This window comes from Salminus brasiliensis, chromosome 19, assembly GCF_030463535.1.
Source record: "Salminus brasiliensis chromosome 19, fSalBra1.hap2, whole genome shotgun sequence".
NCBI lineage: Eukaryota > Metazoa > Chordata > Actinopteri > Characiformes > Bryconidae > Salminus > Salminus brasiliensis.
In genome coordinates, this window is record NC_132896.1 from 24,095,648 (window position 1) to 24,107,910 (window position 12,263).

Here is a 12,263-nt window from a genome sequence, read left to right on the forward strand (position 1 = left end):
ATAACTCAAGTCTTTGACTTCAGTCTAATATTTAATTGTTGCTCTTCCATGCTAGGGCTGAACTGAAAGTGTTAAAGTGTTGTTAGAATATGATTATGTTAATTTCACTGAAGTTATATGTGTAGTTAATGTAGCTAACAAGCTAGCAAATTAGTATATCCATTAGTTTGCTACTAATCTGTTTAGCTTGATGATGTAAGTTGTTTTACAATTTCATTTACATGGTGCTCTTTTCAGCATATGCTTTATTCTTCTTCCTCCAGATATACCACTCATCGATAGGCCAGTTTTGTTTCAATGTTTCGTTTGCCATTTGCTGGCCACACCTGCAAGGTCTCATGCATTATTACTAATAACTCCTTGTTCTTCTCCATCTCTGGATGAATTTGACTACAGCTGCCACTTCAGAGTTCACTGTTTAAACACACTCTGGACTTCTGGAGGAGTTAAGGAAAGCAGGACTGGACCAACCTGAATCTTACTCCAAGAAAAAGTTAAAGTCATCAACCATGCATTTGAGCAATTCTTTTTGAAAGCCAATGTATTAAAAAGTAAAATTTTACTCAGCGAGAGCTATTTACTGGAACACTGTGTAAACAACACAGACTCTTCTGGAATGAAAACCGCTACTACTAAAAACAAATTTCAGGGAAAGGCTTTTCATTAAAGTGTTCATGCACGAGCGGAAGCGATGGAAATAGCAGTGGGTCGTGAAGCAGTGGGCCAGGGAGCTTGCGGGTGGAATGGCAGTGTCCACTAAAGCCCCCTTGCTCTGGAGATATGGGAAAGCAGAGGTCCCCAGGCCACGCACACATTATGCTTATATAATCACGCTCTGTTTTTCTTTTTATTTGGAGATAAGTGAGGATGTTTGTTTTTTGCTGCCGATTTCACATCTCTGTCCCATGGTCGAATGACTTCCCCTCCAGCTAGACTGTGGGAAGATAAGTCTTAGAGGGAGAGAGAATTCAAACAGGAGTGAGGGTATTTGACCCCAAGGGGGCTGCAGTCTAATGCTGTAGTACTAATTGACCACTTATGATAGTACCATAACAAAAACAGCAGTGTTTGGCTGTTTAAGTGCCTTGGGACAATGAGATCAGGGGGTTAAACCTGTGGTAATCTCTTTATTAGACCATGTGTTGGAAAAGGGTCAGACATTTACTTTGTGGCCCACAGGTTATGTTCTACTTTCTTGTAATTTCCCCTCTCTTCCTGTTTATGCAATTTATTAAAAATAAAATTATCGCATAAAATATAAGAGAAGTCTTGTCTGCATTTTACCTCAGGTTTAATTACTAATCAGGTTTAATACTATTACAGTATAATGACTAAGTAAACAAAGCAACTGTGGTGTATATATAGTCTGTACCTCCATTTTTTCTTTATGAATTTTAAAGAGCACAAAATTGAATCTTACCTAACCTAATCTTTTCTTAAAGTGTAAGAGAAAATGTTGTAAGACGCTTGGCCACAGAACTATTGATGTATTGTAAAATCATATAGTACATACTTGTTGTGCAGGAGATGAAAGGAGGACTGTGTGCACAACTTTGACCATAACAGACATACAGACTAAAAGCCTGGACACAGATCATCATCTCACAAAGCTGTGCTTGCTTGGAATTGGTAGTTCAACTGTATTTATTTTATGACCAAGTGTATAAATGTTAGTGCATCACAGTAAAAACATTTGAGTGAGTTGAGGCTACTCTCTCGGTGGTGGCACTGTTTGGAAAAAAAACCCCGTCTCTGCCTGAAATTAAGACATTGATTGGTTTTACTTTACATTTGATTGCCTGTTTTCTGATCCTCAGCTGAAATGGAGATTTTGATTGGTTCTGCTGCTGAGTTTCACTGTCTATCTGTTTGCACCTATGGTAGGATAACCAAAAAAGGTGACCAAAAAAAAAAAAATGCAGGGGGCACAGGCATCCACTGTGATTAGAATGTTGAGAAGTAGGTCTAAGTTGTAGGACTTGTGGACTGTGGATATGTGTGTAGTGTGGGTGGGAGGTAAGATGTACTTCTACAACTATGCAATTAAGCTAATGAGCATAAATATGTAAACATTTGTATATACATCTGTAAGTACCTGGATCTACACACAATCACTGGTCAACCTGCTTTCCCCCACAGCCGAGTGAACGCAGCCAAATATCCCTAAACACAAGTGTTACAGAACAAATCCTGTAGTTTTGTATCGGTGGGACCAATTTAATTAAAAAGTAAAGGCATTATAGAACACAATAAATGTACTAGAACTATTCCAAGCATTGTATAAGTGTCCCTTGTGCTGTATCAGTGTGCTATTGGTTTTCTTGATTCTATTTTTACGCAACCCTTGTGGGCAGAACCACAAGAGTTTCAGCAGTGACTAACTAGTTTTTGAGCTTGATCCGTTTCATCCTTTGCCCTTTTCTTCAGGCAGCGTAAAAAGGCCTTTGTCCAGTTTGCTCAGTGCACTCTACAATCTACAGTAAATGGACAGGACTAAGGCCATGCAGCAAAGACAGCGACTATGTCTACTATTCATCCAGGTTTTCCATGCCATGTGAAGATCATTGCTCAGGGTTATTGAACTGCACAGTACTGCAAAGATAAATGCTTTTTTCCTACTCTAACTCTCTTTATGCTACAAGACATATTTGCAGTCGCTCAGCTGCAACTTACACCTCTCCTGATCACTCTAAAAAGAAACAGCTGAACAGCAAAACTCTTAATAAAATATTTCTCTATTTTTTTACACAGGAATTTCTTCAACAACCAACTAGAAATCTAACTACTGAGTGCTAATTGGCTGGCAGACTGAACCATTCATCAGCCATTTACACTCACTGTCATCTTGAATGTACGCTGATAGTGACAGAACATCCAGACAGTTTGAAATATTTCTATAACTGCTGATCTTCTGCTGAGATTTTCAAGAACAACATTCTCTAGAGTTTACTCAGAATTATCCCATATAAAAAAACATCCATTGATGCAGTTCAGCAGTTCTGCAGTGGAAACACCTTGTTGAAGAAGTCAATAATGAATGTTAAGACTTATTGGAGGTGACAGATAGGCTACGGTAACTCAGATAACCACTTTGTACAATTCTGTCAGTTATAAACAGAAAGCTGAGGCAACAATACTACAAAACTTTCTTCATTTTTAACCAAAGTGCAAGTTAAAAGTGGTGGAAGAGAGAAAACAGCAATACCACATCACCTCATCACCTCATTATGTAATGTAGACAAGAAGGTTTTCTTTTTGAGTAGATATCTAAAGTAACTAGTTAATGCATAGTTAATGCTTTATGCATAAGTTTGGCATCCAAATTACATGTGTTGATTTTCTGAGTAACAGTATGTCTCCACCTCCTCAGCAGACAACACACTTCAGCTTGATGTGTAAAAGTAATGTCACATTAAATAAATGTTGTTTTGTTTTTTACATTCAGAGAATTAATAGGAATTGTGCTGTAAAATATGCAAGATTAGTTCTTATTTTCAAAAATCAACAAAAGATTATAACTATTTCAAATGTATAAGATGCCTGACTTACATAAGAATCAAATAAAAAAAACAACAGATTTGTATTTAGAATCACTATTCTGCTAAACAGGCTAGAAAACCTGGTTGGGGCACAGGATTAGCCATGCCAGATCATACCTGACTGATTGTAATTTGTATGTATATACAAAAATAAAATATGGCACACTACAAGGTTCTGTTCTAGGACATCTACAATTCTCATTGTATATGTTACCATTGAGTACTGTTATGAACAAATATAACATACAATTGCAATTACTGCTATGCAGATGAACAGTTACATCAGCTAAATTATATGATACATGTTAGCTTAATAAAATTAAGAATTATGTAAAACACAAATGGTCAGATGTCAAATAACTTCAAGCTCAACTCTCCGAAAAAGAGGTCATTCTGTATGGTCCAAAAGTGTTGATCTGTCCTTCAACACTGCTAGCACACAAACAAGCTCTAGTTAGTGCTGAACACAGCAGCTTACAAGAACTAGAAATGATTCACACTGATTTCTCAACCCCCCGTCTGGTTTGATGTTGGTGTAAGATCAGATTAACTGGGTGTTGTTGCCTGCCCTCCAGACCGACTCCGCTGCCATGGTGCCATTCACCCTCAGTTATTTCTTTATTTCATGCTTTTGCTGTAATTTGTTTTGCCGCCTGTGTTAACTAGTGTAAGACGAGTTCCCCTTTTGAGTCTTGGTTCCTTTCAGCGTTTCTTCCTCTCCCTCTGAGATAGTTTTCCCTTGTTGCTGTCGCCATTGGTTTGGATCTCTGTGAAGCTGCTTTGTGACAACGTCTGTTGTAAAAAGCACTAAATAAATAAACTTGAACTTGAACTTTAAAAGCCATTAAATTCTTCAGACAGCTGGTTTCTATCACCACTGTTATAAACAATTCAGACTCTATACCCATCCAGTTTTCATCCTTTAATGTTGAACATTGGTTAATACTGCTTCAGTCTTTTCATGGATAATTCATCCACTTAAAATCTGCTGACATTTTGGTTAAAGATACGTTCATTACTTTCACACCTGCGCTCTTAAAAATAAAGGTGCTACAAATTATTCTTTGAGCAATGCCATAGAAGAACCACTTTTAATTCCATAAAGAACCATGTTTGTCATAGAGATGTGTGAGTGTGAAGAACCTTTAAAAGATCCAAGATCTTTGGTAGCAAAGAATCTTTAAGATAATCCTTTATTAGTCCTACAGTGGGGAAATTCTCAATTTAAAGTGTGTTATCAATTTAAAGACCACATTTCTATTACAAAAAGGTATCTTTATGGAACCAAAAGTGGTTCTTCTATAGCATCACTCAAAGAACCATTTGTTATTTTAGACAGTGCCTGCAACACATGCAGTTCCACTGAATAAGAGAATAAGAGAAAATGTTATTTTGGGCTTCTTCACTGTTTGACGATGCCATTGTGTGTTATGTGCTTTGGACTTGATAGGGCATGTACCTTATCTAATTATTTTCATTCTACATTTCCATATGTGTGTGGAATGCCATAAATACAACAGTTATCAGATATATACACATATCAGGGGTATATATCTTTTTGGAGGGAAAATTGACCACTTTCACTTTGATAAAATTAATAATTTACATGAATCAACTAACCAAGTCAATAGGTTAATCGATAGAAAAATAGTCGTTGGTGGCAGCCCTATAAAGAACCACCAATAATGCTTGTTTATTAATAACATGTTGCAAACTCAATCAACAGCATGCACAGACTTATCAAACCAAAGTCTTCTTAGTAGTGGATGTAAACTAAACATTGGAGTTCATTTATTTTATTATTTGTATATTTTATATATAATTAACAATATTTACAGTGTAAATGTTTTAATTAGGGATAAATGTCTTATCTGCTCAGTAAGCGTTTAACACTCCTATTAGAATAAACACAAATAACATTCACTCAAAACGTAATGGTTTTATGTTTGTCTTTGTGTTCATTAAACATTCCCAATGCTGTCCTTAAGAGAGTGTAGTATTATTTAGATTTGTCTTTCTAGACTGGGGAAATTTTATATATTTAAATATTTTAAATCAAGTGAACTGGTGATGGAATTGTGGTGATGGGCAGGAGAAACCATGCTTTGTTCTTCAAACTACCTCAATGGGTCCTAACTTTCTTCTTCTTGTTGTTTTGCATGAAAAACACACAGAGATAAATAGTTGTGCTTTGGTGTCCTTTGCATAGTATTATTATTATTATTATTATTATTATTTAATAACAGGCTTAATATGTATGTACTATATCCAGGTATCAACATTAGACTCTCTGTGCTGAGAAGAAAACTGACAACCAGTAACAGTGCACTCTTACGTACAGTATTTTTAAACTAGAATTTTGTTTAAGTTCAATACAGAATACATACACAGGCAGTGTATTCAGTATTCAGCAATTTCTACTTTTTTTTAATATATACTCTGCTAAACCCTGCGCGTGTCTTGGTGTACTATCCAGAAGCTTAAGTATGTACTTGAGAGCACATATTCAGCTTATGGGAAGCGATGATATCAGGGTGGATTATTTTCCTGTGTGCTGGGAGTTGGTTGTGGAGGAGCACATCATGAGGGCTCACAGTAAAAACATCTTGCAGCCACTCAGTCAGCTTCCCATCCACACTGTTCATTCCTTACTGCCAGTGGTCTGTGTCCTCCTGTATCCCACCTACTCAACAGTGATCCTAACACTGCCAAGCACATTCATCCTTTAATGATAAAAAACAAAACTGCTACATAAGATCACCATCATGTACATCTCACCACAAGCTCCTGTAGAGATTGGCTTGGCAAGCTGAATTAATATCAAGCTAAATTATGTTTTTAATGAAGTAATTAAATATAAATATTAATAAATATAAACATATGCTAAATATTAATTATATTAATATTTAGCTTGGTATTCATGCGTTTTCCAACATTAATCAACTCTCACTTTTAATTTAATTCACATCAAAGGAAAATAATGTTATTGTTTCTTGTAAACAACATTCTTTTTTTTTACCACACAGAGTGGAAATGATAAAACTAGCTAGCCACCTAGGTAACTCTTAGATAACTCATCATTCCAATCCTTCCTTCATGTTGCTAATTAACACAGACGGGAAGCTGCGGGGCTGTTTAGGATTGTGTTATTAGAGTAATTGAGAAACCATGACATCGTGGAGTCAGTGCTTTGTTGGTCCCTCACATTCTCAAAAAAAAAACAATGTGGAGTCATACTCTAATGTTTTATTTACTGTATGTACAAGTCTAAGGGTGTCACTTGAGAGATCAAGCAAACCCCTCCACAAGGCAGACCAAATGTTTTGGCACATTTTGACAGGACAACCATCTTGTGCATTCTTGGAAATACAGTGGACATATTACTAGGAAGTCAACAACAGTGGCATGGGATTAGTTATATAGACAATAACAATAATACCAATTAATTCCAACATATAAAATGATATTTATATCAAATTTAGTGCAATTTGAAAAAAGAATCAACTACATGCCTTACCAAGAGATAGAAATGACAATGTTTATCATTCAGGTTCTCCAATATCAGTACTGCTCATTACTTCATTCATTACTAACACTGAGTCTTCAATAAATTATTTCCCTACCAAGTATCTAAAGCATGTCTGAGTTATGAGTGAACAGATGAGTGCTGTGTTTCCAGTGCTCTCGCGCTCTTCAGCTACGTGTGCTATAGAGGTCAGCGTCCTCAGGGTTAGACTGCCCAAAGTCCATCATTGTAAGATCGGCTCCATGGTTCTGCTTCTCTGCAACAACGGACATGAGAAGATTGTGATGTTGCAATATTCCAGTAAAACATGTCCAGAAATAGTACAAATATTCACTATGTGATGTGGCACTATTCAATTATTATTATTATTATTATTATTATTATTATTACCATTATTCTAGACCCTAAAATTATTACATTTTAGGGTCTAGAATCTGACTGGCTAACAAATGGTCAAAGCAGTTGTAAAATACTCAATACACACATTCAAAAGACGCTTTTGATGTTATGACATGCAAACGTGATGTACAAACAGACACCAGCTTCTTGCAGCGGTCCTGAGAAACCTTAATTCCTCATGGGAGTGGATTCTAGTTCACTTATATATACACTATTGGATTTGTGTGCTGCAACCATCTTTAAATCCCACCAAATATTTTCCATAGGATTCAAGTCAGGCGACTGGGACAGCCTCTCCACATGCATCAAGTTTCCTGTGCCAGAGGAAGGAAAGCAGCCCCAGGGCATCATCAAGTCACTGCCATGCTATACTACAGGCAGTGTGTTCTGTTTACCGTATGCTTCATTGTGACCTATTTACATGATTCTGAGCAGCCTGAAGCCGACTGTTCTTCTGCTTTTGGATCAGTAGAAGTGGATGGGCATGGAGACCTCAGTGCCTGCTAAAATCAGATCTTGCTGCTGGTCTTTTATAGTCACACGAAGGCTCCTCAGAAATCTGGTGGCAGACAGAGACAGCTTCCTCTTTCTGCCACATCCAGGTAGTGTAGCCAGTGTTCCTTTGGCATTTAACCTGCGAACCTTCTAGCATAAGAAACTCTTATATGAGGGATTCTTTTAATGGTGTTAACTCTGAGACTGCAGTATTCATTAAACGTGCATTTTGTAAACTGTTTAATTGTTTTATTGCAAACAGATGAAGGTTTGTAAATTATGCTATAAAACTAATTTGCATGGTGAGATGAATAAACTAAATTGTAAATGTAATGTTGTAGCTAGAAAGGGGCACTCAACTGTGATTTTGTAGTGTGGGAGCTATTAATGGGTCTTTTATTTCACTCCCAGCAAACATTATGACCAGCTATCACTGAGGTTACTAATGATTGGCCAGAACAGTTACCTGTGGAACTTTCAGTCTCTGGTAAGGATTGTAAAGATGAAGTCCTAGGTTTGGTGTCATCAGGAGAGGAAGAGTTCTTTTCCATATCAGCCATCACTATGGGTTCATCCTCTGTCAAGGGAATGATGTGTTCTGTCTCAGAGGCTTGTGAGTGGGCAGGGGTTGTAAGCAGGACAGGAGCAGCCTGTGCTTCAGGCATGGGAGTCAAGCTGGGCATAGTTGGGGGAGGAACCTCTTGGGAACTCTCCTCCATTCCTGCAGCTTCAGTTTCTTCAGTTGGCATAGTTTGAGCAGTAGAGGATTTTGCAGACTTGAGGGTAAGAGAGGGCAAAAAACAGTAATTAATCACAAAGGAAAAAATATATTTAGAAGTGAGACAGTTTAACTACTTATCTGTTAATATGGCAATTTGACAATTTGTTTCTTGTGCCATAAATGGTACAACCACAGACAGTATGATAAGCCTCTTATCTACTGTAGGGCCAAAACGTTTGTGTGAATGGTGTGTTACTATTTATTTTTCCTGGGTCCAGCATGTAAGATTTTGTACCCTTGCTAATGTGTAAGTGAAATTACCAACATTACTCTAAATATATCCCCACAGTGAAAAACGTGCCAAGGATATACCACTTTGGTATATAACATAGAAATAAAGCTACTGGGGTTTTAAACAAGCAAAACTGACCACTTTAAGTCCAGCATTTCAATAATAAATAAATATATATAATAGCAGTAAAAAAGTGTATACCTCTGAACTAGGTGGCACAGCTGCCGGTGTTTTCCACAATGATACTACAGTTGTGCTTGTCCACTTTGAGGCTGCATAGATGTTCTTTCCACCTACCTAAAACAAAAAACATGACAAAGGGAAAATTTCAGAAACCATATTCAAATGCACTATAAAACAGCAGAATAATTAAAACACTAATTCAGCATGGATGTACCTTCAGAATGGATATGGTCTGTACAGGGTAACACACAGCAAATCCTGCTGTGATCAAGCTCAAGGGAAGCGCCAGTCTCTTTAAACGTGACCCTGGAAGAAACAAAAAAGTTTAGATCACCTTTTTCAGGGAGGCAGAATCCATATGTATAAAGAAAAAAAGAAACTAAATAAATGGCTTTGTTTAAAAAAAGAATGTACTGATCACTAATGAATATAATGAATAAATTTAAAATGATTCATTTACAGAAGATTCAAGATTAAAAAGTTGTACTGCAGCTATGTACAGCAAACATGCAGTTACACTGTACAATTAGTTTTTTGCTAGTCCACACAAGCTATTAAGACAAGTAAAAACCATAAAAGGTTAATAAGTTAAGTACTCATAATTAAACCTAAAGATATGTTAGACAAGACAAGGCTCATGACTGACCTTTTCTTGCAAGAATTACACCAGCCAGGCCAGACACAGTGATCACAGCAACCCTGGGGACAAATCCAGAGGGAGGATCTTTAAGGAAGTGGTAGATGTCTGTGAAATAACACACAACTTGATGTGAAATGAAAGTTAACCATTTTGGTTTAAGACATATGCCAAATAAGAGTCTGTGTGTTTCTTTCGCACCTTCTCCCCCATGGTAGAGATTCACAGCTGCTACTTTAGCAGACACAAGTGCACTCTGATTGGACAAAAAATGAAAAATAATAATATTAATAATAATATAAATACATTTTGAAAAAAGTATTCACATTAAATCCATGCCACGAAGGACAGTAAACAATGCTAACCCTTATTAAAACCATCCCTTTTTCTACCATTTCTTTCTTTTACTATATTGCATAACAGTGCCTTAAAGAAAAGAAATGAGAGCACTTCTTCTGTGCATATACTGTATAAGAATTATTGAAAAGACAACAGAAATGTAACCAGATTAAAACCAAATTAGGGTTTAAGCACAACATGTTAGTTGATTTTCACTTCATCATGTAGGATTGCATAGTCAAAAGTACCAAAGGGCCATACTTTTACATTCTGCACATAGGACTGTAGACCTCCCCTGACTATACCAAGACCACTCTGCAGAGTCCCTGGTTGTTCCTCCACATAGCGAAGCCTCCCTTGAGACTCTGTTGGGTAGATTGAGAGCTATAGAGAAAGGTGAAAAAGAGGTTAAACATAAATAAGAAGCAGACACAATTTTTACAAAAGATTGTTTCTAAAGCTAGTCATGACAAAAATCTTGATAGATTGAAAGGTTGTCTTTTATGTAATATCCATGTGATATGCAGTTACATGGATGTGTCTAAACCCAGTGTTAGGACTGCATTGTGGTTCTCACCATTCAGACAATTAACTAATAGCAATCCTGTGATCAGAAACCCAGCAAGGATTAAATACATAGAGGGGAGCAGGTCGACATTGCCATTAACATGGATTCCCGTTCTGGGTGGTTAAGAGTCCTTGGGCAAGACTACATTGGCCCACCTCTGTAATATGAGTTACCTTGTACGTTGCTCTGGAAAGAGAGTCATCGAAATGCTACAAATGGAAATGTATAAGGTAGGAGTTTCTAATAAAACAGACTTTTGTCAAGCACAGTTCAAGTTCTTGTTATCTTGAGGTAGCTGGTAAAACAGTATTTCCAGCGTTATTTATTGTAATACGTTAGCTACCTCTCGAGGTGTGAGCAGATGTTCCGTATTGGCCTCACTCATGGTGTAAACCCGGATCGAGGCAAAACCCAGAACTACTGGGACAGCCACCACTTTGACCACCTGAGGGAAAGTAAAAAGTTTAGGGAAGCTTTGGGAAGAGTTTCAGATTTCAATAGACGGTCAAAACGTGTAGCTAACTTACTTGTACTCGTTTTATGACTGACAACACACATATATGCAGCTCTCAACGTCACGACAATGGCAATATTTTCATTCAGAAATTTCAAGAATAAACTTGACTGTAATGGTCACTGGACCAATGAGAGAACCAGCTGTCACTTTCAGCCAGGCATGCAGCTAGCTGAGCTAGCCAACCTGAGCACCAGTTTGCGTCTAGCTAGCTAGCTAATTCATTTCAGCTGGGTGAAAAAAATAAAAGTCTTAACCGAAAATACGCTTTAATTCTCTGATCCTTAAAGCAGAATTTCTCACCTTGAACGACATAGCCAGCACTTTCTACCCTGTAGTTCTGACACTTTCCTCCAATGAATTGTTTACCCTCTTGCTCTGCTGCGTTTGTGCTGTAAGCTGAACACTGCACGGCTCCCTACTGACACCTAGAGACCGATTCTCTACGAGCAAGTTCTTCTTCTTAAGTGCAGACTTCTAAAAATAATGATGCAGCCAAATATATGAAACTGAGAGATGAGTAATGATGATCATATGCATGCAGTGAAGGCGGCAGATATTCAAAGAGTGCTGTTCCTTGAACAGATGCAATGTTAGACCCCCTCAGGTATGAAGTGTCTTCATGTACTTGAGTAATACAGTACTACAGTAATGCGTGACGCATGATACTAAGAGGATTCAAGTGGATATCAAGTGAAACGTTATGCATTATTATTATTATTATTATTATTATTATTGTTGTTGTTGTTGTTATGTCACAATTAATATAGTCACAATAACCATATTGTTATTAATCATCATTAAGACATGAATAAAAGTCAATTCAATATTCAATAATGAATATTACAATACTCCTATCCTACATACTTACTATTATAGGTCATAGTTACAACATTTGTGTAAATCAGGTAATTCAGGGACTGAATGAGAATAGGGGGGCTGTGATTTTTGTCTGCACAGTGATTCTGAAACCACCCTGAAATTAAGGTGGTTTCTTACAGGCAGGTTCTGATGGATGTCTTATGTTGAAACTGTGCAACTTGGCTATTG

At 37.1% G+C, this 12,263-nt stretch overlaps 1 protein-coding gene across 1 annotated transcript; it reads right to left on the bottom strand.

The window, feature by feature from the left end:
• Window positions 1-6,770: 6,770 nt before the first annotated feature.
• On the bottom strand, window positions 6,771-11,610 carry LOC140541076 (MICOS complex subunit MIC27-like). Its single transcript, XM_072663598.1, has 9 exons — window positions 11,517-11,610; window positions 11,043-11,144; window positions 10,393-10,515; window positions 9,994-10,048; window positions 9,802-9,900; window positions 9,370-9,461; window positions 9,174-9,269; window positions 8,426-8,735; window positions 6,771-7,321 (listed from the first exon to the last, which is right to left on the bottom strand). Exons 1-9 carry the CDS (start codon window positions 11,526-11,528, stop codon window positions 7,233-7,235), a joined length of 978 nt encoding a protein of 325 aa, XP_072519699.1. The 5' UTR covers window positions 11,529-11,610; the 3' UTR covers window positions 6,771-7,232.
• Between the last annotated feature and the right edge of the window lie 653 nt (window positions 11,611-12,263).

Coding starts and splice junctions, on each gene's coding strand:
- LOC140541076 (XM_072663598.1), bottom strand. Junction 9,270..9,369: donor AGACCATATCCATTCTGAAG/GTACATCCATGC, acceptor TTTTTGTTTTAG/GTAGGTGGAAAGAACATCTA. Junction 8,736..9,173: donor CTGTGCCACCTAGTTCAGAG/GTATACACTTTT, acceptor CTTACCCTCAAG/TCTGCAAAATCCTCTACTGC.